This window comes from Xenia sp. Carnegie-2017, unplaced genomic scaffold, assembly GCF_021976095.1.
Source record: "Xenia sp. Carnegie-2017 unplaced genomic scaffold, XeniaSp_v1 HiC_scaffold_6, whole genome shotgun sequence".
Classification (NCBI taxonomy): domain Eukaryota; kingdom Metazoa; phylum Cnidaria; class Anthozoa; order Malacalcyonacea; family Xeniidae; genus Xenia; species Xenia sp. Carnegie-2017.
The window spans coordinates 16,663,297-16,689,863 of record NW_025813526.1 but is presented as its reverse complement, the minus strand read 5'-3'; the positions used below and the strand labels follow the sequence as shown (position 1 = coordinate 16,689,863).

Genomic DNA, 26,567 nt, shown 5'->3' with positions numbered 1-26,567 from the left:
GGTCACAATAGCACATTTACATCTAACTGCGTTCATAGAAGCAGCCTCGTTTCCATGCTTAGTATTTCATAGCAATAGCAAAATTCTTTAACATAAGTAAATTTTGCCTGGCTACATCTTCATTAGTGTTTGTATTAATAATGTAACACACTTGTCAAAGTTTCATGCTTTATCATCAAAGTGAATAATTTTGTATTTTAAGGAAACTACAAGCTGGGGCCGGTTGTATAAAGCTCTTAACTACTTTTTAACAACACTTTTTGCAGTTAAAAAGTAGTTAAATTTAACCACGCGGTTAAGTTGGTTGTATAAAAAAAGTAGTTAGCGCTAACTGCTGTTAAAAGGTAGTTAAAGTTAACTATGCTATGGAGAATAGTCAATTTTTCAAAACACAATTAAATATGGCGGCTTAGCTTCTCAAAGACAATTATGGGCGAGATGTTGTTAATCAACAAGGTTTTTCCTTGAGTTGTTAATCACATATGTATCTTTCATGGCAAAGGCTTTTAGAATAAGATCTTTATGGACGGTGTACTACATTCGTCAGTGCTGTAAACATTCCAAGTTTTGCAGACGAAAAACAGCCAACCACTTATCCGCGTAACAAATCCCTTTTTACACAAGAGCAATTGCATAATTGCATTTTGTGTTGTCTTTTTTAGAGTCCGGTAGCTCTTTCAACTCATAAGCGAGAGTCTCAATTGAGATAGAGTGACTTCTTTAAGATTAATGCAGAATAACTTCCTGACATTGTCTTACAAACACGTACAATTCGTTCAATGAAAAGAAAGATTGTTTATCGAGCAATGAATCCAATAGCCTTGGATTTATCAAATATTCAAATTGCGGGTTTTTCCCTATGCAGTTTGCTTAATTTTAATATCCTATGCATCTTATAAATTCGTTGCTCTATCGAAAATAAGCTAGATTATGTTAAAACAAAAAGGTACTACAGTATGAATGTTGTGCTAAATATGACAATGATAATACATATAGATACACGAGCTTTACAACAGTTTTTATTCTTGGCTACTCTTTTGTGTATCAGCTGCATGAGATACAATTATGTTGGTTTTTAAATACATAAAACATTTCATCAGCATGCATGGTGAAGGTGCATGTTGCTTGATATATATACATTATCCATTGCACATCGTTTATTACACAACCAGAAAATATACATGTCAGTCAATTAGTGGGTTTTATTATATTTCATCAAGTATTTCCTGAGTAGAAATGTTTATTTGTAATGTACATGCAATCTTACCTGCCAATATTTTTCTAAGAAGCAGAAAGCTCTAACTACTGTTTGATGATTTAAAAAGTAGAAAAAAAAATGAATAAAACTCCAAGCTTTAGACAAAATAGGCTTATAAATCACAAAGGCATAAAAAAAAGTTTCATAGCTAAGGCTCATTAACAAATGTACCCAATTGTTTTTATAACTCGGTTCTTGCAAGGCAGAATTAAGAACAAAAGACAGTTGCTGGATTACATGGCTACTAACTATGCTGACTCAAAGAAATGTTTTCTAATAATAAAAAAGTCCATCACTGTCATCTATTACAAATATGTGTGACTTATGTCTGTACAAACACATTTCTTTCAAGCATTTTACTTAGCTGTTATAAAGAGAAACGAAACGACCTTTTCTTTGTCACCCTCAATCTCTCAGTTTTAAATTCTGTGAAAGCAAGGCCATTCAAATATTTAAATCCTTGTACATAGAACACAATATGAATCAATTTGAGAAGATTTCATTGTTTCGTTTGCCCAAGTCCATTATATATAATTGGTTCATGAAAGAAAGCAGCCCTTGCAGAGACTTATATTCATCAACATCGTACTGTACTACACAGAAGATAAGGGTCGATTTTCTTCAGAAAAATCCAAAGTATATGCTACAATTTGATCAGGTTACCATGTCACTGTTAGGTTATGTCACCGTTATGCTACAATTTGATCCCGTTACCATGTCACTAGGTTACCACGACTCACGTTTAATAAATTTTCTTTTGCATTATCAACATCCGTAAAAACGACAAAAGTTTGCCATATTTTAAGATTTTTGCAAAAGCCAAGAGATTTTTCTTGATTTTAAAGTCATTTTATAGTTCACTTGCCCGCCATTAAAAAGCATAAATTGATTAAACCTTATGTAATTTAACGAAAACAACACTCCACGCAATTTCCACGCAAGTCAACTACGCAGTTATTTAACTATCCGACAAACTACGTTTTGTGCAACGCAGTTAAGTCATGCAGCTAAGTTACTACAGTTAAGGAGTTAACTACGGTAGTTAGCGTTAACTATAGTTAAAGTTAATTACGTTTTTATACAATCGGCCCACGGACTATTATTAATTGAGCTATAAAATTCTACAGAAAGACTATAACTATTTTTTTTTGGTGGTCTTTTCCTTTTCTATGTGCACAGTAGCTAATAATTTAGAAAAAAAATAAGTTCCATGCAAAATATTTGCTTTGCCAGGATTTGATGTTATAAAATTAACAAGACTCCAAGTTCTTACAGTAAATTTTCTAAAATAATATTGTAGAAATGTCGGGGTTTCGTTTTGACTTTCTTATAGATTGTCATGTATGTAAGCAAATTTATAAATTAACTTATTTAGGTTCTCTCATTGTTGTAATTTTATTTTGAAAAAAGCAAGATTTTCATTAAAAAATTAGCTTTAAGTGCATGCATATTAATAAGGAAGAGTATGAGGATAAGATGATTGTTTTCTTTACAACAAAATCAAAGAAAGTATACGTGAATAATATATCAGTTTATTTGAATAAAGAATATAACAGAACTTTTCATTTTAGGAGTTCGTAAACCACAGTCTTGCATAATCGCAGGTTGGAAGAAATCATTTAACAAAAAAGGATGGTCAACTTGTGGGTCCAACTACAAATTTATAACTGGTTTTCGGCGCAGCCAGCTCAACAATACAAACGATGATGGCATTCACAAACTCGAAAAAGCTAAGTGTTGTTCGTCAAATAATATACATAAAGGGCAAAGTAGCACATGTCAAAATGTTAGCTGGCAAACCTCTTTAACTAAGTGAGTATATTTGATAGAATGAACCAGTTAGCACTTTGAGGAGGGTTTAAAAAGTAATTAAAAATGTTAAGCAAAAAATTACTACATCTAATTTTGCCATTTATAAAACTTCGTAAGTTTATACAATGTCTTTTCTAAAGATTGTTATGCAATGATTGTGATAAAATATTTTATAATTAATCAGCATTTGATGAAGAAAACAAAGCTTTCCCCATATAGCAAAAATAGTTTATTTATTAGTTGGGTTCTGTAGCTAGTTATGAACTGAAAAGTGTGACAGATATAATTTTTATGTAATTTAACCAAGTCGTTAAACCGTAAAGTTTCGAATATCCAAGACACAGTAATACATTCCAACTATAAGTTTTTTAGACCTTATAATTCAATTTATATAGTTTGTTCTATGTCGTTATCAGACTTTTATGGAATATTTGAACGAATGGAATTTGATAAATTGCAATTTTCTTTCGATTTCAATATTGTATTTTAGGAATGACACTTTGGGTGTTTGCCCCGATGGTTATTTTTTAAATGGTCTTTATCGTACCGAAGGCCGTAAATTACACAAAATCGAGAAAGGAAAATGTTGCAAACCAATCAATCATCCAGACATTTATGGTAATTGTTACTATGAAGACATCAGTAAAAAGTTTAACAAACGAAGATGGGCAAAGTGCAAAAAAGCTGGTTATTATATAACAGGATTATTCAGAAGTCCAGGAGGTGACTGGCTACATAACATTGACAAATTAAAATGCTGCAAAATGGTTGAAGGTATATAATTTTTCTTGATGATGAAATTTTTTTTACAAAATATTTGTTTTGCATAGACGCTTTTTGGTGCAAGTGAACAAGCAAAATTAGAATAACGTCGAAGACCATGATCTTGTGAATTTTTAAAATTGCCATTTCTGAATAGTCATAATGACATATTGACTATTGCTTTGTGCAACAGTAAGGACAGTTTCTGACGTAGTTACTTGCTATATATGATAAAAATCACTCAATTATGCTTATGGCCCTTAATGATGTATGTATGAAATGGAATTAATATGATGGTCAGTCACTCAGAGGAGGCAACACATTCTTTAGATAAAGTCATTACGCCAGGTTCAAAGGAGCTACATCCTATGTCCAACAGAACAACGTACTGGCTAGGATAACGCGTTAAGTTTTTTTGGGGAATGATTGAAGGTTTGAGGGAGAAATTGATCGTTTTTTATATTTTGTTGATTATTCTTTTAGACCTTCCGATTGAAAATATCCCTTTATTTCAGAAACGGACGCATATAAGGATGTGTAAACAGTGTCTGCATAATGCTCAGGCACTTTAATTTATATAATATTTTTTTATTGCAAAATATCTGTGATTTACTCGTTAAAGAAGTAAGAATTTATTTGTGAGGTTACTTTACGAATGTTAGATTATTACTTTGCTAATTTGCACTAAAGTCACTGTAGTTACTCAGTTTCATGATTTATACATAAAAATGTAGTCATATGAGCCACCTTTGAGAGAAATAGCCTAGACAAATCCCTTATTCAGTACTGCATGTTCTTATATTTTTAACAATTTACTAGAAACTTAAATATCATATTTTCTTTGTAAGTGGTAACCAAACTTTGTATGTAGTGATAACTTTTGCTCTTCAAACAATTTTGAGCATACGTTTATTTGTGAATTATTTTCTACCACATGGGCTTGTAGGAGAAATTAGGGACTTTGTCAGATGATGAGCCTCATGTTTTCATTGTAGAACTAAGTGCTTAAACTGTCCAATCTTTTTCAAGTTGTGTAGCTCCTCCACAACATTTGCTGTAAGGTCAATTTTTTATTTTATTGATGGTACATGAAAATCATTGTCCAAAGTTATTTTAATGAAGGAAATTGCACAATTTTGTATCAGGAGTCTGCTGTGGATGAATTAGTTAATGTATTTCATGGCACCCTAACATCCGATTTGGCTGAACTCATTGTAAATCAGTGTACACTGCTACAAGGTTGCTAAGTGGATACCAACACTACCAACAAATTTATTGAAATGAACTAAGGCAATTACTATGGCATGATTTTGCAACCTTTGCTCTTTCTTTGTTAATATCATGATGCTATTACAATTGAAACAAACGAACGAATAAGAATAAAGACCACATACTTGCCTAGTCACAAAAATTAACCACTTTGCTAAATTGAAAGGTTTTACTGCGCTACATTTATGTACAATTTGGTAATATTAAATTTACAAATTTGACGTCAGTCTAATGGCAAATTTATTTATATTACAGAAGCTCATTTGGTAAATGCTTTCTTGTATTATTTTAAGACTAAGACTAGATATTTGATCAAAAAAATTATCTTTACTAACTTCAAAAGGTTAGGAAAATTGTAATTCGGATGGTATTTTATTTACACTTCGATTACTCCAACTTTGCGAATGAAATATTCCTTAGCTTAAATATTTATGCAACGCCTCAAAAATTAAACAAACAAAACTCCTAAACTTCTACTCACCAATTATAGGTATTTGTTATCATACCTGACTGTTAAACGTAGGCTAAATACTCTTACGCCATCATGTACATTATTTTGCTATCTCCAACGAATGACATTCGATATTATGGATTTAGCCATTGGCCAGATCACACAAAAGAAAATAGGGTCGCTGTTGCATTTGTAATGATGGCTATTCCAAAATATACTGCAGCAATGCGTGCTTATGCCTACCAGACGGAAAAAAATGTAAATTTATTTTTATCAATATCATTAATACAAAAACAACTCAGAGTAAATAAGGAAGTTATTTACAACGTGAGATATATATAATACAAAACTATCACATAAGTTAGGGCATAGACCTAACCTAATTATTAAAAAAACTTAGCGATTAGTTATAGAATGTGCGTTCTGCGTTTTGATGATAAAATAAGGAAGTTAAAGTTTGAAAATAGCGCTAAACAAATGCACTTGTTTGTTCATGTCACCTTCGAATTTGCGTACGTATAGTATTCTTTTAACTTTGAAAGGCATTAGAAAATTGGCAGTATCATTATTGTACGTTGCTACCCTGCTAAAATTTTAGGGTATCCCTTCTCCTAATGTCATCTTTTTTCCTTAAAAAAGTGTTTTAAAAATGTACTTTTGCTTGAATTAGTAGTTTCTTGCAGGTCCACGACTGGCAAGCAAGTTTGATGGTGACAATACACATCAATATGGAATATATCTCAACTCTTCCAAGCAATTCAATGTATTTTCAATATCATTTTGGATCACAATGTCTGATGATGATTATTACCAGACCCGAGAAGCATCGATAATATCTTATGCATTTGAAGAAGAAGGTCAAGTTTATGATAACGCTCCGTTGTTTTATATCTCAAGAAAAACGTTATACGTGGATATTAATCACTCATATTTAAGGTATACAGAAATTTCATTTTACCTAAAGTGTAATTGAATCTTTAAAAAAGTACTTCGAGATGGAGAAGGAAATAAAAATGGACCTTTTCTATTTTCAAGATTCATTTGTCATCTTTTGATTTTTTTAAACCATTTAGTAGCTCCTCAACAGAAAATGTTATTGACATTATAAAATAGACTTTAAAAAGTGGTACTAGAAATGAACGAAAATTTACCATCTTTTTATGGTAAATTTGTAACTTGATATGATATAAAATTTTCTACATCTTTTAGAACTGACATTAGTGATATATTTGATGGAAAACAACATCATATTGTGATCACGTGGCAAACCGTTAATGGACAGATGACCATTTACAAAGACGGTGAAGAAAAATTTTCAAAAATAATTGCAGAACATCGAGCTCTACTAGCAGGAGGAGTATGGGTGGTTGGACAGGATCAAGACACTCTTGGTGGAGGATTTCAAAATCGTGACTCTTTCAAAGGAATTATAGATGCTGTATACATATGGGACAAAATTTTGTCGATTGATGAGATAAAGCTGCTGGCAAAAAACTGCAATGCATATTTAATTGGATACAGTATTGGTTATCATGACTTTGAATTCACTAAAACTACTTATCTTATTGAGCCAACATGCTCCACATAAACATCAAAGCTTTATTCCGTTTCTTTTCTGATATACTATTACAATTTAGAGATTTCTATAGGCTTAACTTAGGTTCAACAAATTTTTCTGTTAAGTTAACATATAACGATAGTTTTATGATGTAATTAGGTTAAATATACCGTTTTATTGGCATTATATAAAGAATACTTGCTATAATGGTTTCTTGTGAGATTTTCTATAAAAATCATAATAATTCATGATGATGTATGAAAAAGATATTTATAGAGAACTACGTCACCACTATTGATTTTTTGGCAACTAGTAAGATAAACGATACTGGAATTTAAAAGGCCGTTCATTTTTTTTACTTAAGATGAATGTATATAATACAAATTACTATTGGTCTCAACTTGCACGAGATTGATGATCTGTCAAGATAGTGACGTTAATTGACACTCCTACTGTTGTAGCTACAACACATCTCATTCCGATCACCAAATGCATTGATTGACTGAGAAAGAATAGGGCACATTTGATCTCGTTCAAGTGAATTAAGTGGAGAAGTTTGATGCACACGCTTAGTTTATTAAAGTTGTGTATAATACCCCAACTAAGAGTTTATTAATAGGATTTTTGACCATCATGTTTCATTAAACGAGTAAAAATATCAGTAGCGAGAAACTTTTAATAACCCCTAAATATAAAAAAATGTTCAAACGCCAAGCCGCTTGGAGTTGAGAAAACTAAGCTAACGTTCGTTATTGCAAAAACAAAGGGAACATTTTCTATATAAATGCACTTTCAAGATTATACATCAGTAAAATCAATGAACGCCTGAAATCAAGCCTTAACGAAATCAAAAGTTCACATAGATCTTTAAAATCACACACTTCAGAGTTGGGACTTCAGACCAGTTTCCCTAACATCCAATAAATGACTGTTTCCCAATAATGACTGTTGCAATCAATCAGCAATCTAATTGATAATAAGCAAATTTTTTGCGATTAAATGACTTAAGTCTTAATTTGTACTCATTTATATATTCCATAAATGATATGAATATTGGAACACACCAGGCACCCTAATTCTAAAACTGTATTCATTTATGTGTTCAATGAATGGTATGAATATATGGGCACACTCGGTACCTGCACGCTTACATGTACCTTAGACGATTCTAAAGCTTTCGACAAAATTGCATGATCAAAATATTGTGATGCAAAGCCACAAATCATAAAAATGCAACCAGTTCTGATTAATTGGACTGCAAATTTTCTCACAAACCGAAGATAACGCACGTAAACTAGGACCAGCTTTTTGTGTTTAGGTGAATTCATTGTTGGGCGTTTCCAAGAAAACCAAACTAAGCCCAAAGTTATTTAAAATCATGGAAAATGATCTTGATATTTATGAAGAAAAAGTTAAATTTCTCGACGACACTACATCATGGGAAATCATTTAGAAAGAAAAAACCAGAAACTGGTCTTTCATTAAAATTTGCGAGTGCTCTAACTGGGTTGTAAAAAACTCTATGAAATTTAATCCTCCTAAAACCAAAAAATTCAAAAATGTTTTTCAAACACTGAATCCCCTTCCCAATCCACAATTAATGTTGTTGAATATGATGTTTGCAAAGGTAAGCCATCTGTTAAACTTATTATAGTTTGCTGCATTAAGTTTCTCGTACGCAAAAGAGGCTAGTAACCAAGATCTGGGATTGGATTAACGACTTAAGCATGTTGCACGATGTGTATCTCGATTTTCCATTTTAAACGTCAATGATTAGGAGGAGAAACGATTTATTTCTTATATGTCTTATAAGATTACGCTAGTTCATGATCCTAATTTTAAAATAAATGCCTATTTGAGTTGTGTTGTCAGTCCTATTGACCAATGTCATCATGCATGCTTTAAAGTGCCTATGTCAAAAAATGAGATTTTATCTCGTTGAAACTATAAACTTGTTAGGACAAATTAGGGACTCAGATGATGAACTTCATGCTTTCATTGTAGAACTAGTGCTTCCACTGTCCAATCTTTTTTAAGTGGGTGTAGCTCCTCCACACCCTCTGCTGTAAGGTCAATTTTTTATTTTATTGATGGTACATGAAAATCATTGTCCAAAGTTATTTTATGAAAGGAAATTGCACAGTTTTGTTATCAGGAGCCTGGTGTGAATGAATTAATTAAAGTATTTCCTGGCACCTTAACATCCGATTTGGATGAACTCACTGTAAATCAGTGTACACTGGTGCAAGGTTACCAAATGGATACGAAAACTACCAACAAATTTATTGAAATGAACTAAGGCAATCACTATGGCATAATTTTGATTGCTTTTTACACACATCTGATAACCAGTTTTGGCATTGGTATTGGTCTTTTATTTTAACATTAAATGTATTAGCTTCATTCATATAGTCACTATTTTATGCATACAACCTTTGCTCTTTCTTTGTTAATATCATGATGCTATTACAATTGAAACGAACGAGCGAATAAGAATAAAGACCACATAGTGATTCGGTCACAAAAATTAACCACTTTTCTAAATTGAAAGGTTTTACTGCGCTACATTTAGGTACAATTTGGTAATATTAAATTTATTATTGCAACTTTGCGTATAAAATATTCCTTAACTTAAATATATTTGTGCAACGCGTCAAAAATTAAACAAACAAAACTCTTTAAACTCTACTCACCAAATAAAAGTATTTGTCATCTTACATGAGAGAAATAAACTTCGCATTGACATGGAAGACTTTACAGGCAACACAATTTACGCCGAATATGACTTCTTTTCTGTTACAAGTGAAAGAAAGAAATACAATTTGAGCCTTGGAACATATTCAGGTAGAAACTGCTGATAGGTATCCAGTAGCCGAATGAAATTAAGAAAAAAAAGTTTTGTGAATTTTAAAAATGACAGAGGCTTCCTAAAGTATGTCTTTCCTCCAGACTTTAAACTTTTTTGTTGTTTTCAGTTTATCATTCAACACTTTAAGTGATTTCGCCTGAAATATTACGAGAAATTTTACTTATTTCTTAGTTGATCAGAAACTTTTGGATTAAAAGACAAGACTGAAATTTATCTTCATACCACTTCAAACGAAAGCAATACTATGAAATAATATTCTTTTTAAAAAACTAAAGCGCTTGCAACAATGTTACATAAACAGTTTACATGTTTAAGATTTTACAAATCGAAATACAATTTGATAAATTCACTACCATAGTAACTAGTAAATAATACTTTCAAATCATTGTCTATTTGTATCAAACATTTGCAAAGTGCTTCACAACTCAAATTTTTGCATAAGAAATATACATTTTAGACTCAACTCAGATTTAATTTGACTTCTACATTATTTTTCCTTGAAATCAACATTACAATAATTATACATTCACACATCACAGGAAATTTTGTAAGAATATGAAGAAAATCTTAACATACTATTTAAACTTCCTATTTTGACTTTATTATCGTTTGATGTGAGAAAGGTCAAAGTTTTAATAAATTTACGATTTGTTTCTAGTTAGAGCAATGAGTAGATGTTTGGCAAAGTGAAAACAAAATTGCTTCTTCATACATTCATCCCACCTCAAAATTGAGCTTAGAACCTTTAGTTTGACCGAATTCAGTGTAAAACCACGAAATTGTTTTGCCAAAACCGAAGGCTCTATTTTATGCTCAACACAAGTAGACTAATCGGAACAAGTAATTTTGAAAACCAAGTTCAGCTCCCTGCACAAAGAGGGTTTACCCATTTATAGAAGATCTTTACGAGAGAGTCTATATATCTTTTTAATTAAATGTTTCTCATTTTATAATAATCAGAAATAACCAGCTGCTATACTTCAATAATAATTGCAAGACAAAATAGCATAATGCAATGTCGGAAATTTTGTGCTTTTAATGAGATTTCATGCTGTTATTTGAAAGTAAATCAATTAAACAAAGCTTTTTTCTCGCAAGACAGACTTCAATAATATACAATACCAAACGCTGCATTGCACAATGGAATAATTTAAACACACTTTTTTGTAAACATACTGTATTAAAATTGAACAGTTAGACAAACATCATTAATTTCATCACAGCGCAAAATATGCAAAACTAAGTAAAATTGTTCCTGTTTTTGCAATTTTTTGTTCTTCTACGTTTTTGCATTATAACATAGTGTTTGGTAGTATAACACGACTTCACGTGGCTACCTACAAAAAACCGTTGAAATTTTACCGTATAAGTAATGTGCAAACTGAACATTAAAACGATATTATTTTGCTTCCGGTACAATAAAAAGTTTCAAGTTTTGGTAATATTTCTGCATCTAATAACCACACCAGTTAACGGCAAGTTTATAAAATTACAAAAACTTTGGGAGAGGACTAAAGTTTTTTTAGCAAATACAACAACAAATAATAGCGTATATATGTGGTTGTCAAAATCCGGAGGGGAGAAAAAATTTTCATTTGGTGAGCCCACATCTTTCCGCTGACGGTCACAGCCAATTACCACTCAACAGTGAAGTGACGTCTTTTGCTGAATCTGCTGCTCGATTGCAGGCTCGCTCAAATGCGTAAATTACTGATAAAACGAGCAAATTTCGTATTTCTTTGCTAAATATCTTAGCTTCTACTTGTTATTAAGTTTCCTGACTCTGAGCAAGTCTTCTTTCTCAATACATTATATTTTTTCATTCGAGGGCCACAGGTTTTAAGGGCTTTGCCGTTTCAGGCATGACACCTATGTCAGCTAGTTCGTTTGCTGTTTAATTTTTAATTAAGAGTACGTAAAGGACTCAAAAACTACAGAGCCTGCAGGATATACTGCGGTTATTATATGGCTAGTCTGACCACATCTGTTGCAATTTAGCGCCTGTATTCCAAAAGCTCACTCATACTCACTTAGTTTTCTTTTTGGTTGCGCAATTTCTCTGTTACACTCATTGAGTTCAATAAGACCTGATAGCAACAAGAAGCCCGGACCCGGTTGTCAAAAACATAGTGGTAATGGCGGATTTTAGTTAAAAAACTTCAACTTTGAGAAATATTCGCTCCCTTATTAATCTGGATTTCTATTACTGCGTAAAAAAACGACAACCTTTTTTGAATAGATTGTTAAACCTTGGTTAAAATGTCCAAAACAGAAGTGAGAAGTTTGCATTTCCCTACGATTTTAGTGAACTGGAAATATGTCATTATTACGTAAAAACATATATATTTTTTCGAGTTACTTTTGGTGTGGTTGATTCTGGGTGTCTTATAAGTTATAACGAAAAGATATTTTTATAAATGTACTGAGAACTTACAAGGAAAATATCTTTAACTAGAAGAGCAAAAAAAAATCAAAACGCTATGATCATTTGGCTGGTTGAAACTTTCTGATTACAGGCAAAATATTAGAAACTGAGTTGATTGTGAATTATTTGGTTTAATCTTGGATCTACTACTGAACAGAACTACAATACTTTCCAACTGTATATATTATATATATCAGGGAAGAATGTATTATTTTCTAAAAATGCAAAATTTCTTGCACTACTCTTCCCTTGTGCCTTTATAAATTACAGCTCCCCACACTAATTTTTTCTAGTTTCAAACAAAATTGACACATATTTGAGTTCTGCATCATGCCTTTGAATTTTTTCTTTGTTTCTTGGTAAAATATCTGTGAAAAACTTCCAAATGAAGTTTATCAAAAATAGTACTTTCTTTATACCAGAAACTCAACGTAATTAGAAAGTTCCTTGTTAAATTCAGACCTTTCCTCCTATACTAGATTGTTTATCTTTATACTTTTAAATTTTTACTATTTCTTTATAAGATACAAAAGAGTTCTTTGCCATCTATAGTTGCTTCTACATACAACTTCATTGCAACCAGTGCATCCTATGTGAAGTTTGGATCATCTGGAATTGAACAAGAATGGACTTTGTCAGATGAGGGAGAGTTCATTTTTTCATGCATATTGTCTTAAGTTTTTCCTAATAAAAATTTCAAGGTATAGGAGCAAATCTTAGCACAATATTGTTCAAAGTAGTTTTTATGGGTTAAGCTTTTTACTATATAAAAATTATATAAATTGTTCATTTAGAGAAAAACTAGATGGCTTTTATAAAACTGTTAGCTAAAGCAAACATTGAAACACCATCGTCGTGATTGTTCATAATCTGTCAAATTATGCAGCCAATTGTTTAATAAAGGTATTTATTTTTTATCTCACGACATGTTCCAAAGAGTTATTAATTAATGTTGCACTGTTTTTCAACTCTGCACTATTTCCATTTTCCTTCATATTTGTAGAAAAAATTCTGAAAAATCTTCCATTTCTTGGAGGTGAACTCAATTCAAACCAGGAGTTTTGAGATATGCAAATCTTGATAAGAATTGGTTGCTTTCCCCTTATCTAGCAAGTGGTTAAGCAAAGAACAAATAGGACTGGATAAACATAACCTAAATTACAACTTAGTAGTTAAAACATTCTAAAAATATATACCATCACAACTCAAATATTTACTTAAAAAGAAAATAAGAACACTTTAAATGATAAGCAATACTACGTTGCTTATCAATGTCATGAAATGTTTCTTTTTGTGGCAGTACTTATGCCTCCGCATAACACCCAAGTTTGCAAGATTCCGCGTCATTCCGCTCACTTAGACAATCAAATTCTGCCATATCTTTGACCATAGGACGCGCGCTAATAATTTATAGTAGTTTGGTTTACATGTTCCCTCCAGATTTTATAAAACTCAATAGCGTAGGCGTGAGCTTTTGCAGTGATCTTCAGCACTTTGTAGATTTCATGTCTACACTCTACCATACAAATGTACAAGGTGGCTTATTTAACAATGCGATTCTCAGCTCGGGAAACATCTGTTTCGTTTTCTTACTCTGTTTTTACCTGATGTATTTTCGCAGTTAATATCAGAGCAAAAATGCGCGCAGACTAGGTTAAATTTTCTACATGAATATCGCATGCTTGAACACCCAGTCTCAAATTGACAGTTAATGCCATTTCATGAATCTTTCCAAATTATTACACTTAACTGTCTAAAGTAGCAACTACCACATCTTTCATTTTTATCATTAGCGACTATATGTACAACATAATTCAAAATTCACAGAACCTATTGTTGAAATGAAATAATCTCTAAAACAATCTCTGATATTTTATGATTGCATTTAATAGAATTGGATCCAAGATGTGTTATATCCTCAATTCCGCCATTATTGCATTCTCCTTTCTCCACCCACCAGTCTAAGTGAACCATTGCAGTCATAGGCAATAAAGTCAGATGGACAATATGGATTACTTGGAATACACCTGTCAGCCATAAGGTAGTTATGAAGAACCACAATTTCTTTTGTAGCTTGCACTGCAACGTCAATATCTGCTATAATTGCACGTCTGGAGAGTCTGAATCGTGAGGTGGCAGTGTTAAAGGCATTTTCTACAAACTTCTTGCACGGGAGAACCTGTAATTTGCAATTCTGTCAGGGATCTGGATCTCTCCTCTAGGATTGGGTTTCATGAAAGAAATTTTTAAAAGGGAAAGCATAGTCTCCTACAAACACATATGGTACACTAATATTTGTCCAAGGTAGCAGTTTTGGGTGTGGAAGTTTTAGTTTGTTCTGTTCCATAGCAACACCAAATTCGCTACTTGAAAAAACGCTACCGTCACTTAGATGTCCGTAGTCGCCTACATCAACCATTGTAAATTGATATTTTGCATTCAAAACTGCCATCAGGACATCACTGCGGAACTTCTTATAGTTAAAAAACATAGATCCTGCTCGTGAAAGACACTGGATAATGATATGCTTACGCCAATCAGTCCGACGCAGTTCGGGAATTTCCACCTTCTCTCAAAGTCTTGACTTTTATCTAGCCATTCTTTCGACAAACTTGGAACATATAAAAAAAAAACATTTCTGCGATAACAATCCACCAAGCTTTAAAAGTCTCCCTCATAATTCGTCCCACAACGGTACGGCTTACAAGGTAACTTGCTGCAATACTTCTAAGGCGTCTCCAATGACCAAACATTTTAAAGTGACGCAAAGCCTTCCTGCAGGTTCAATAGCTTCTCTTCTTGCATGCCAAACTTGGAAGGTGTCTTCTTCAAACTTGGAAGGTGTCATGCGAAACAAAGAAAAAAGATTCATGGTCATATAGCATAGCTTCTTGAATTAGCGTATGGTAATAAGAACAGATTTCAACTTTCACTCATACAGACACCTAACAACAAAATATTTCTTAACTGCCTACACAGGCTGTGTCCTTACAATGTATTGGCTATAGACAACAGTTTAATTCAGTACCAAATTAATATTACTCACAATCATTTTATACCCCATATCTAAATATTTGATAAGTGTGCATAATTATAATTTCAACATCTTTTGCTTTATTTTTTGTTTAGCTTCTCACTTATATTTGAAATAACGACTTTTCATAAATATGTTGCCATTTACAGATTTAGTGAAACATTAAATAGTTAAATACAAGCATGTTCAAAATTTGATGGACTTTTATATGTATGTGTGAAGACTTATCCTATTACGTATCAATTAAACATTTGCTATATTATGTTGCAATGGAGTATTTGCCGGTTGCCAGTCTCCCTTAAATTTGCGCGGTTCTTGCAATGCATTCTGGGATCGCCAGGGGGCAAACATTGTGTATCTTTATAAAAATATCTTTTCGTAAAGAGTTTATATTCAATTATAATGGGAAAAGGGGATCACTGTGCTGTTTATGGCTGTGATAACGATAGAAGATATCCTGAAAAATATATCGTTTCCGATCACGTTGGTATTCTTCGCTTTTTTTCTCCGAAAAACGCGAAAGACAAGAGTGCTCAACAGGAAAAGCTGATCAAAAGCTGATCAACAGGAAAATCTTCAAAGTCACTACTAATACGAAGGTTTTTTCTAATCATTTTCTTGATGGTTATCGATCCGAGGGCTGTCCCAATCCAACTTTGTATCTAAAAGGATACCAATCAAAAGAAAGCAGTAAACGATTACTGCTGAAAGATAGAAGCAAATCAAATATTCCAAAAAGAAAGAGACGAAAAATTCTGTGTGAAGGCAGTGCTGAGAAAAGCTTTGAGCATCAGGATAAGGTATTTTTCGCTGCTAAAATTACTGCTCCTGAGCAGTGTACTGAGCCAGAGTCTGTGCACGAAGACAGTCCACAAATAAATTGTACAACATACTTGGATGTTACAAGTTATGATTCTGACTAAAGTGAAAAACATGACCTCATTGACTGTTTTTGCCAGGGCGACGTTAAGACGTTGAAAAGAAACTTATTTATTGAACAAGCTATTTGCCAGAAGAATTGCTACCGCTACACTGGATTGTTACTAGAAAAGTTGAACTTAGTTTTCAGTTTGATTGAAGAGAAAGCAAAGAGTCTAATGTATTGGAGAGGTTCTACTGATACAGCCACTGCCCAGTCTATTAAAAGAGGGCATGTCTCAAGAGTATTGACACATTGGGAAGAATTCATTCTTACTCTTGTCAGGACACGAAAAGGATTTGATGTCATGTTTTTGGCTGATTCAATTTTTTGTTTCAGCTAGTCATGTTTCCCGGATTTATACAACTTGGGTTAAATTCCTGTCTAACGAGCTGTCATTCGTTGTGCCTTGGCCAAGTAAGTCTGAAATCAAAGAGAAACTACCTAAGCGATTTCAGAAATTTAAAAACTTAAGAATAATCATTGATTGCAAGGACTTTTTTATACAAAAACCTAAGATACCTGGGAGCCAGAAAATCTCATGGAGCAGCTATAAGCATTGGAACACTGCTAAACTATTAGTTGGCATTACCCCTAATGGTATTTTTTCCTTCATCCCACCCCTTTGGACTGGTTCAATATCTGACAAGGAAATGGTCACCAACTCTGGTCTCATAAACTTGCTAGAAAAAGGTGATGGTGTCATGGCTGATAAGGGATTCCGTGTTAGAGATCTACTTGTGGTGAAGAAAGTTCACCTTATTTCTCCTGCCTATTGTCGTGGACCAAGACTTTCCTCTCGTGGAACAACTCATACTCGGCGTGTGGCATCATTAAGATCTCATGTCGAAAGGAATATATTGAAACTAAATCAATTTCTGATTTTATCAGGAGTTATTCCATTGACATTAAAACCAGTTTTGGACAACATTTTGTTTATGTGTGCCGCTTTATGTAATTTAGGAAAGCGTGGTATAAAGTAATCCTTACATAATCCAAAATAAATTATACTTAATATTTTTATTTTGAAAAACTATTATTTGTAAATATAAAATTTTATCATTGCACATATTTCAATAAAAGACTACTAATAATATAATTCTTATAGAAAAGAAACACAGTTTTAAATACATCACTCCTGAAGTCAGCATCAAATGGTATTTCTACAATATCAATTCCTTTTTCTGTAAATACAATAAAATCACATTTGTCGATTTGACTTATAGCCATACCCATTTGGACTTGAAAGTAATGTAAATGGTTCCTGTTCAACACTTTCTTGCCACTATCATTAGTTTTCCCACCAATAGCTGTTGAGAAAAATGCCGATTTGGGATCCATATTCTTGCATGTTAGAGGGCACTTAATTTCAAGTGTCCTTGAGCCACAACATTCACAATGGCAAATTCCTTCCAAACTCACTCCCATCCATAAATTTTTGGGGTCAACAAGCAACCCAGGTTCTTCTATTTTAACTTTTTCATGCTTCTTTGTACGCAGTCTCCTGTAAAGATACAGAGCCTCTTTTTCTTTGTCTAGTCCATATTGCATAGCATTTGAGTTTATCAAATTGTTCTTTTCTTCCAAAAAATTAGCAACAGTTGCTTTTCCAGATGCTTTTCTATCGATTCGTATCGAAATAAATACGGTCAAAGAGTAGCCGAATTTTGTATTAAAACTTCGTTACACATTTCTCGAATGTGAGCAAAGTTTTCGTCGCTTTCACCGTTTATAGCCAACGCAACTGCTCGATAAAAGCAATTGCCGTCTCCACATACTTTTACTTCTTTTCTCCCAACTGGTGACGAATACCCATTACAACGAATAGCCATTATAATGGAAATAGGTGCTTTAAATTAAGAATTCTCAAAAATATCACTATTACAGATAAATTTCTAAAGAAATGTTTACCCCCTGGCGATCCCAAAATGCATTGCAAAAACCGCGCAAATTTAAGGGAGACTGGCAACCGGCAAATACTCCATTGAAACAGTTTGCGATATATACATACATTACAGGGTAAAATTTGTAACTCATTGTTATATTTTCTTTGAATAATTGTTCCTTTTTATCAACTATGATGCAAGGTTGTGTCCACTCAAAACTTTCATTTTTCACTGTTATACTCTAATTCAATAATAAAAACCCAATATAATGTCTCATTAAAATGAAAGGCTAGATTAAAGAATACCCTTCCATTGACCATCCACTCCTAAAATATGTCGCATTCTTTACACTTCGTTCTTTACATTGACACTATATGATATTAATAAAAATAATTTAGACTGTAAATGATATTTTAGTTAGCTTTAGTATTGTTATACTATGTATGCGGTTTCCTCAAATTAGTATGGTTGCATTTAAAAATATATGGGTGTTCTATAATCGCTCTGAAACGAGAAATAGAATTTTCATTTATAAACAATTATCGTGTACAATATCACTGCGACATAACGACAAAATAAGAATTACAGAATACTAAAAAGCATGATATTTTCAGAACTTACAACTAATTAACAACTAACTTCATACGTACCATCAGTCGACTAGGTACCATCAGTCGACTTGTGTATTCTTTCTGCTTCATGCTTTCTGTAGGCATCTGAAGTAGAATCTGGGACAAACCGTCAACAGGTAATCATAGAATAATGCAAAAAGAATCTTGATGGCGTTCATTTAACAAACAAGGATGGTCAACTTGTGAATCCAGTTACACATTTATAAATGGTTCCTGGCACAACCAAATGACTATTTCAAAGTGTGATAGAATTTATAAAATTGAGATAGCTAAATTGCTGCTCGTCATATAAAGTATATAAAGGAGAACGAATCACATATGAAAATACCAGCTGGTGGAAAACTCTAGACAATTGAGTACCCTTTGAAACAAGTCAACGAATAAAAAATTTGAGAATAGCTTAAAATTAAAAAGGAATTGTCGTGTCAATAATTTAGATTTGTACCTTTTATCTGAAAAATATAATGTTTATGTAATTTAAGTTGTTAAACAGAATTTTTTCAAATATACCAAGAAACAGTATTATATTTTGAATTAGAATTAGTTTAGACGTTATAATTCAAACTCAGTTAGTCGTTTTATGTCTATATCAGACTCTTAAATAATATTAAAAAGAAAAGGCTGATAAATTGCTTTACCATATAATAATATTATAATTTAGATAAGACACCTTGAGTGTTTCACAGGTGGATATTTTTTAAATGGTCTCTATCGTACCAAAGGACACATATTACACAACATTCCTGAAGAAATATGATAGAAATCATTCCATCAACCCAACAAGTATAGTAATTATTATGATAAAGTCTTCAACCAAAAAGAATGGACAACTTACAAAAGAGCTTTCTTTATAGGCTCTTTTATATATATAATAAATTATTATAGCTTTATTTTGAGTTAACCTATAACCAGGACAAGCAAACAATTTTAAATAAAGCAAAATAAAACAGTTTCCGAAAACAGACATCTCGTTTTCTTAATATTCAATATAATACAAGATTCTTAGACAACAGATTGTGTAATATCTCGTTCTTTATTCAAAAGACATCGTCATATTAAAAGTTTACAAAGCAAGCTGCGAAACTTTTATATAAATATTTACAAGCGGAAGCGAAAGTTATACGTAATTGAGAGAGCTACGAGACTAAAAAATTATGGAGTATACTTTCATTTAAAATAGAGATAATTTCTTACAGGCTTTGAGACCACTATTAAGTTGTGGGAGGTTGCGTTTTATCCAAAGCGCTTCTAAGATATGAAGTTAGTTAGGATTATTATTATTATATTTTAACTATTATTATGATTATGTTATATACAATAACCTAGTATAGCTTGATTTTAAATTAACCTTGAAATAGGGATAACAGTAATCCAAAATCCATTCACCACACTGACATGGCTCGTAATCACTACAAATTGTGATAATTTTCATCCCTTAAAACTAGCTAACTGTAGAGTTTTATGAATGACAGATGCATTCGAAGAGGAATTATAAGTATTGATATAATTAAGGATAAATAATAAACAGAGCGATAATTTGCAATTCGTCCTAAAAATTTTTTAAAAAATTTAAAATTCTAAACGCATGAAATCTTTTTATAAAAATACATAAGGGACATTTATTATTCTGCAATGTGCGTATGGAGCGAGGTCTGTACAAAAACACCTCCGCCCGATATTTCTCAGTAAAGACCGAGAAACGAGTTTTTTAGAAGGATTATTATATGGCATTATTTGATCTGAAACAAAGCTGGCTTTCTTTTTCACCCTTGCTGTTTTTTACGGGTTGGCTTTAACTTTTATAGTTTTCGTCCATGAAAAATTAAATCGTTTCAAATTTTATCGTCTGGATAGTTAAACTTTTTTCCAAACGTTTTTCCTTCGAATCACATTCGTAAATGCTTTTTTGTTTCGTTTATTTTGTGTTTTGCTTTTAGAAAGTTTGTGTACATTTACTGTAAAATTACGCGTTTTGACTGTGGTCGATTACGGGAAAATAATGGACCGGCAAAAATGTTTCTGAGTAATCAAACAGCATCATTTTGCCGGAAGTTAAGCTAGCCATATAATAATAACATTTAACTCTCAATTGAGATAGAGTCACTTCTTTAAAATTAATGCACATAACTTGCTGACCTTGTCTTACAAACACGTACATTTCTTTCAATGACAAAAAAAAGAAAGAATGCTTATCGAGCAATGAATTCTATAGCCTTGGATTTATCAAATATTGAAATTGCGGGTTTTTCCCTATGCATTTTGCTTAATTTGAATATCCTATGCATCATATAAATTCGTTACTATATGGAAAATAAGCTAGATTATGTTAAAAGAAAAAGGTACTACAGTGTGAATGTTGTGCTAAATATGACAATGATAATACATATAGATACATGAGCTTTACAACAGTTTTTATTCATGACTACTCTTTTGTGTATCAGCTCCATGAGATACAATGATGTTAGCTATTGAAATACATAAAACATTTCATCAGCATGCATGGTGAAGGTCCACGTTGCTTGATATATATGCATTATACATCGCACATGGTTTATTACACAAGCAGAAAATATACATTACAGACAATTAGTGGGTTTTATTGATATTTCATCAATAATTTCCTGTGTAAAAATGTTTATTTTTAATGTACATGCAATCGTGCCTGCCAATCATTTTCTAACAAGCAGAAAGCTCTAGCTACTGTTTGATGATTTAAAAAGTAGAAAAAAATGAATAAAACTCCAAGCTTTAGACAAAATAGGTTAATAAATCACAAAGGCATAAATAAAAGTTTCATAGCTAAGGCTCATTAACAAATATACCCAATAGCTTTTTTAACTCTTTTTTTTTGCAAGGCACAGTTAAGAAAAAATAAGTATTTTGTGTATAGCTGTGAATATAACATGTCACACAAGCAGAGAAAGATAATTGCTGGATTACATGGCTACTAACTATGATGAACGAATCACGTTTAATAAATTTTCTTTTTGCATCATCAACATCCGTAAAAGCGCCAATAGTTTGCCATATTTTTAAATTTTTATAAAAGCCAAGAGATTTTTCTTGATTTTAAAGTCATTTTATAGTTCACTTGCCGCCATTACAAAGAATAAATTGATTAAACGTTATGTCATTTAACAAAAACAACACTCTACGCAATTTCCACGCAAGTTAACTACGCAGTTATTTAACTATCGGAGAAACTACGTTTTGTGCAACGCAGTTAAGTAAAGCAGCTAAGTAACTACAGTTGAGGACTTAACTACGGTAGTTACCGTTAACTATAGTTAAAGTTAATTACGTTTTTATACAATCGGCCCCTGGACTATTATTAATTGAGTTATAAAAGTCCACAGAAAGTCTATAACTATACTGTTTTGGTGGTCTTTTCCTTTTCTATGTGCACATTAGCTAATAATTTAGAAAAAAAATAAGTTCCATGCAAAATATTTACTTTGCCAGGATTTGATGTAATAAAATCAGCGAGACTCCAAGTTCTTACAGAAAATTTTCTAAAATATTTTTGTAGAAATATCGGGGGATGGTTTTGACTTTCTTAAAGATTGTCATGTATGAAAGCAAATTTAAAAATTCCCTTATTGAGCGTGCTCTCATTGTTGTACTTTTATTTTGAAAAAAGCACGATTTTCATTAAAAAATTAGCTTTAAGTGCATGCATATTAATAAGGAAGATATGAGGAGAAGATGATTGTTTTCTTTACAACAAAGTCAAAGAAAGTATACGTGAATAAAACATCAGTTTATTTGATTAAAGAACTTTTCATTTTAGACGTTGGTAAACCACAGTCTGGCATAAACGCAGGTTGGCAGAAATCATTTAACGAAAAAGGATGGTCAATTGTGGGTCGAAAAACAAATTTATAACTGGTTTTCGGCGCCGTCAGTTCAACAGTACAAATCGTGAAGGCATTCACAATCTCCAACAAGCTAAGTGTTGTTCGTCAAATAATATACATAAAGGGCAAAGTAGCACATGTCAAAATGCCAGCTGGCAAACCTCTTTAACTAAGTGAGTATATTTGGATAGAATGAATCAATTAGCACTTTGAGGAGGGTTTGAGAAGTAATTAAAAATGTTAAGCAAAAAACTACTATATCTAATTTTGCCATTTATAAAATTTCGTAAGTTTATACAATGTCTTTTCTAAACATTGTTATGCCATTATTGTGATCAAATATTTGATAATTAGTCAGAATTTGATGAAGAAAAGAAAGCCTTCCCCACATAGCAAAAATAGTTTACTTATTTTTTGGGTTCTGTAGCTACTTATGAACTAAAAAGCGTGACAGATGTATTTTTTATGTATTTCAACCAATTCGTTAGACCGTAAAGTTTCAAATATCAAAGACGCAGTCAGATATAGTATGTTCTATGTCGTTATAGAATATTTATATAATATTTGAACAAATGGATGAATTGCTATTTTCTTTTGATTTTAATATTGTATTTTAGAAATGACATTTGGGGTGTTTGCACTTATGGTTGTTTTTTAAATGGACTCTTTCGTACCAGAGGCCAAAACTGACACAATATTGAGGAAGAAAAATGTTGCAAACCAAAACTTTAGGATTGAGGGAAATGATAAAGAGAGGTACATAAATGAACAAATTGAAATATGGCAAATCATCATCAAACATCAATACAGAACTCATTCTAAAGAGCAAGAAATATATGCAGAGCAAATGATACATTTCTCGTCTTTTGTTTGCTCTGTTACGATCATTCAATATTGCAAGAATATTTTTGGACAGATGGCAAATGCCTTTTAATTGTCTGAAACAAAATATTTAAAGAAGTAAAAACTTTTCATTACTGCGAAGCTGCATTCCTCTGTTTAGTTCTTTAGACTTTTTATATTGATAGTTCTGTCAAAATGCTCATAAATTTTATTCAATTCAGAACTTATATAATTATACGATTCAAATTTCTCTCTACGACTGACATATGTTGTTTACAGAATATAATGTATATCATGTAAAATGTAAATTTTGCTCGGAAAATGTTTAGGGGGGGGGGAAGGGGGTTGCAACCATTTATATGTCTTCTTTGTCCTTATTTTCTTCATTTTTGAGAGAGGAAAGAGAGTGAATACGCTGAAATGAGCTCAATTTATTAAAGACGAAAATAAGAAATTGAAATCATGTGAAATGGGATAAATAAAGATAATTACCTTAGAAACTGGCCTTGTTTGAATTTGATGTACTTTAGAAAGTTCATGTTATGTTAAGTAAAAATGGGGTGAACCATATTAAAATGAACTAGAAAAATTGAACAAAAATTGCTTATAGACAATACTCCATTTTGCTTTGTAGTATCTTATCTATGAACGGAAAGTAACATCTGCAGTGCACATTTTTTTTTAGCTTATAGAGACACTTGAAATAGTTGACCAATTTGAATAACGTCAAAGTAAACATATCTTTTTCCGGGGAGTTGTTATAAGGAATTAAAATAATTTGCTCTCTTATTTTCAATGTAAATGGTATTTCTTGTAATTGTTAAAACAATTTTTTGTTGCATATTGTGAGTGACACTAAATTTCTGCAATTATGGCTCTTTATCCCAAATATAATGAAAAATCATGAAAATTTGTGTCCCCGCCCACAGAAAAGTACTCGTCGTGTGTTGATGTCAAAATTCAAAAAGCCAATATTACTAGCACTTTAAGAGAAGACAACTTCTGCTTCAGTTATATTTTGTCTAAGCTGCTGTTTGAGAAGGATTGAAAAAAACTCGCCAGAAATCAAAGGAGAAATTTCATTGATAGCCAGACTGCCTCTTCAACGGTAAGGAACGAAAACATATAGAAAACCTAAAATTTAGAGCCTATCACATAATGCAAGAACAATAACTCTTATGGATTTAACTTTCTTATCAAGACCACACATTTCATTTATCATAGTCATGCTTATACGTAATCCAACAGATAATCTAACACAATCTTTATCTAATAAAATACCTAAAGCATTATAAAACAATTTGTATGTTTTTTTAAACATTTTCTGTAATTTATAACAGCGCAGCTATGCATCATATATACATAGCTGCCATCTGGTAAATTGACTAGTGTATAACTCTATGAAAAATTTTACCAGTTCGCAAATCTTTTTATCACATCATATTTATTTTTATGATGAAAACAAAAACTAATTGATTGATCACAACCAATGGTAAAGTTCTACTAATTGATATTTAGGAATGTCTGGAAATGGATTATATCATATTTCCATTGATACGCCAGAGGAAATCGTAGCTACATCAAAAATATTTGAAGCAACCATCGTTAAGTAGTTTTGTTCTGAATACAGATAACAAAAAAATGTTTTCCAACTATCATAGACATTTAAAAAATATAAAACGTTTGAAAAGAGTTTTGCGTTTTTACATGAGAATGATAGTAAACTAAAACTTAAATGCATGTGTGATAAATAATATTTGATTGGACATTAAAATGAAAATTAATGATTGAGGGAAATGATAAAGAAAGAGAGGTACATAAATCAACAAATTGAAATGGGGCAAATCCTCACTAAGAATCAATACAGAAGTCATTTAAAAAAGCAAGAAATGCACGCCAAACAAATGATACATTTCTTGTCTCTTGTTTCTTCAGCTACATTTATTCCATAATTCAAGAATATCCTTGACAGATGGCAAGTGCCTTTTATTTGTCTGAATCAAAATATCTAAAGAAATAAAAACTTCTAGTACTACAAATTAGAATTCCTTAATTTAGTTTTTTATATTTTTTTTTACTTTAACAGCTCTGTTAAAATGCTCATAAATTTCATTCAATTCAGAACTTATATAGTTATGAGAGTCGAACTTCTCTATACGACTTTCAGATGTTGTAAAGCAGAATGTCATGTATTGCTTAAAGGGCCTCCCTTTCTGTAACTAGACGGCATGTAGTTACAGAGAGGCCAGGGAGTCTGTTAAACACGAAGCAACAGATTATTTTGCATTTAATTTTGCTGGCTTAGTTAAGCAATACGTTTTTCCCATTCATCTGGTAAACTGAGTTAACATAAGCAAATTTGAAATCAACCCATTTTAAATTTTTTGCAAACTGCTCTTGGTGTATTTCATAATTTGCGTCATTTCCTTATAGTGGACATTGAAATGTATTATTTCTTTCTATGCTTTCGTTTCCTAGAAACCTTATATCTATTTCTAAAAAACACGTTCTACGCAGGTGAACTCTACTTATATAAATTGTTGTAAGCATGAGTCGTTATAATGAACAATTTGCCTAATCTATTGCAACAATATTAAATCATCATCAATTTTCTGAAAGCAAACGTGAAAATACGTTTTGGAGAAGGAAGTTAAAATGTCACATAATTATAGAAATCAATATTTGATTTATACATCCCTAAAAAAGTTAAAAACAAACTGATTATGTGATTATATTGATTATAAACCATTCATAAAAAAAGTAAATTTTTTACTACGAAAGCTTTAAAGAAATTAATAATCGTCCATCTTCTAACAAATAGAAAATAAAGATGATATCAAGCTCAACAAAAGCGTTTCTTGGGACTCTTATAATCCTGTCTATTCGTGGCCAAATAGTAAATGGTAATGACGACATATCAATCTGCAAGAAAAGCTTAGAGACATTAAAAGACAACGTAAAAGAATGGATGGAAACTTGCGTTGATAAAAAT

At 31.8% G+C, this 26,567-nt stretch overlaps 2 protein-coding genes and 1 long non-coding RNA gene across 3 annotated transcripts in view; 1 reads left to right on the top strand and 2 right to left on the bottom strand.

Annotated features, from left to right (window-relative positions):
- LOC124457411 overlaps positions 1 to 7,317 on the top strand; it is a 14,569-nt gene extending 7,252 nt beyond the window's left edge. The window contains exons 6-9 of the mRNA XM_047007671.1: positions 2,830 to 3,070; positions 3,561 to 3,844; positions 6,236 to 6,488; positions 6,762 to 7,317. Of these exons, the coding sequence (XP_046863627.1) occupies positions 2,830 to 3,070; positions 3,561 to 3,844; positions 6,236 to 6,488; positions 6,762 to 7,140 (1,157 nt within the window). The 3' untranslated portion in view covers positions 7,141 to 7,317. The remainder of the gene's footprint in view (positions 1 to 2,829; positions 3,071 to 3,560; positions 3,845 to 6,235; positions 6,489 to 6,761) is intronic.
- LOC124457201 (neurogenic locus notch homolog protein 1-like) overlaps positions 1 to 26,567 on the bottom strand; it is a 136,318-nt gene that overhangs the window by 26,884 nt on the left and 82,867 nt on the right. The window lies entirely within an intron of this gene.
- LOC124457413 lies at positions 1,376 to 26,562 on the bottom strand. Its single transcript, XR_006952567.1, has 4 exons — positions 26,552 to 26,562; positions 22,024 to 22,026; positions 15,464 to 15,470; positions 1,376 to 1,445 (listed from the first exon to the last, which is right to left on the bottom strand). It is a non-coding gene; the product is annotated as an uncharacterized LOC124457413 (long non-coding RNA).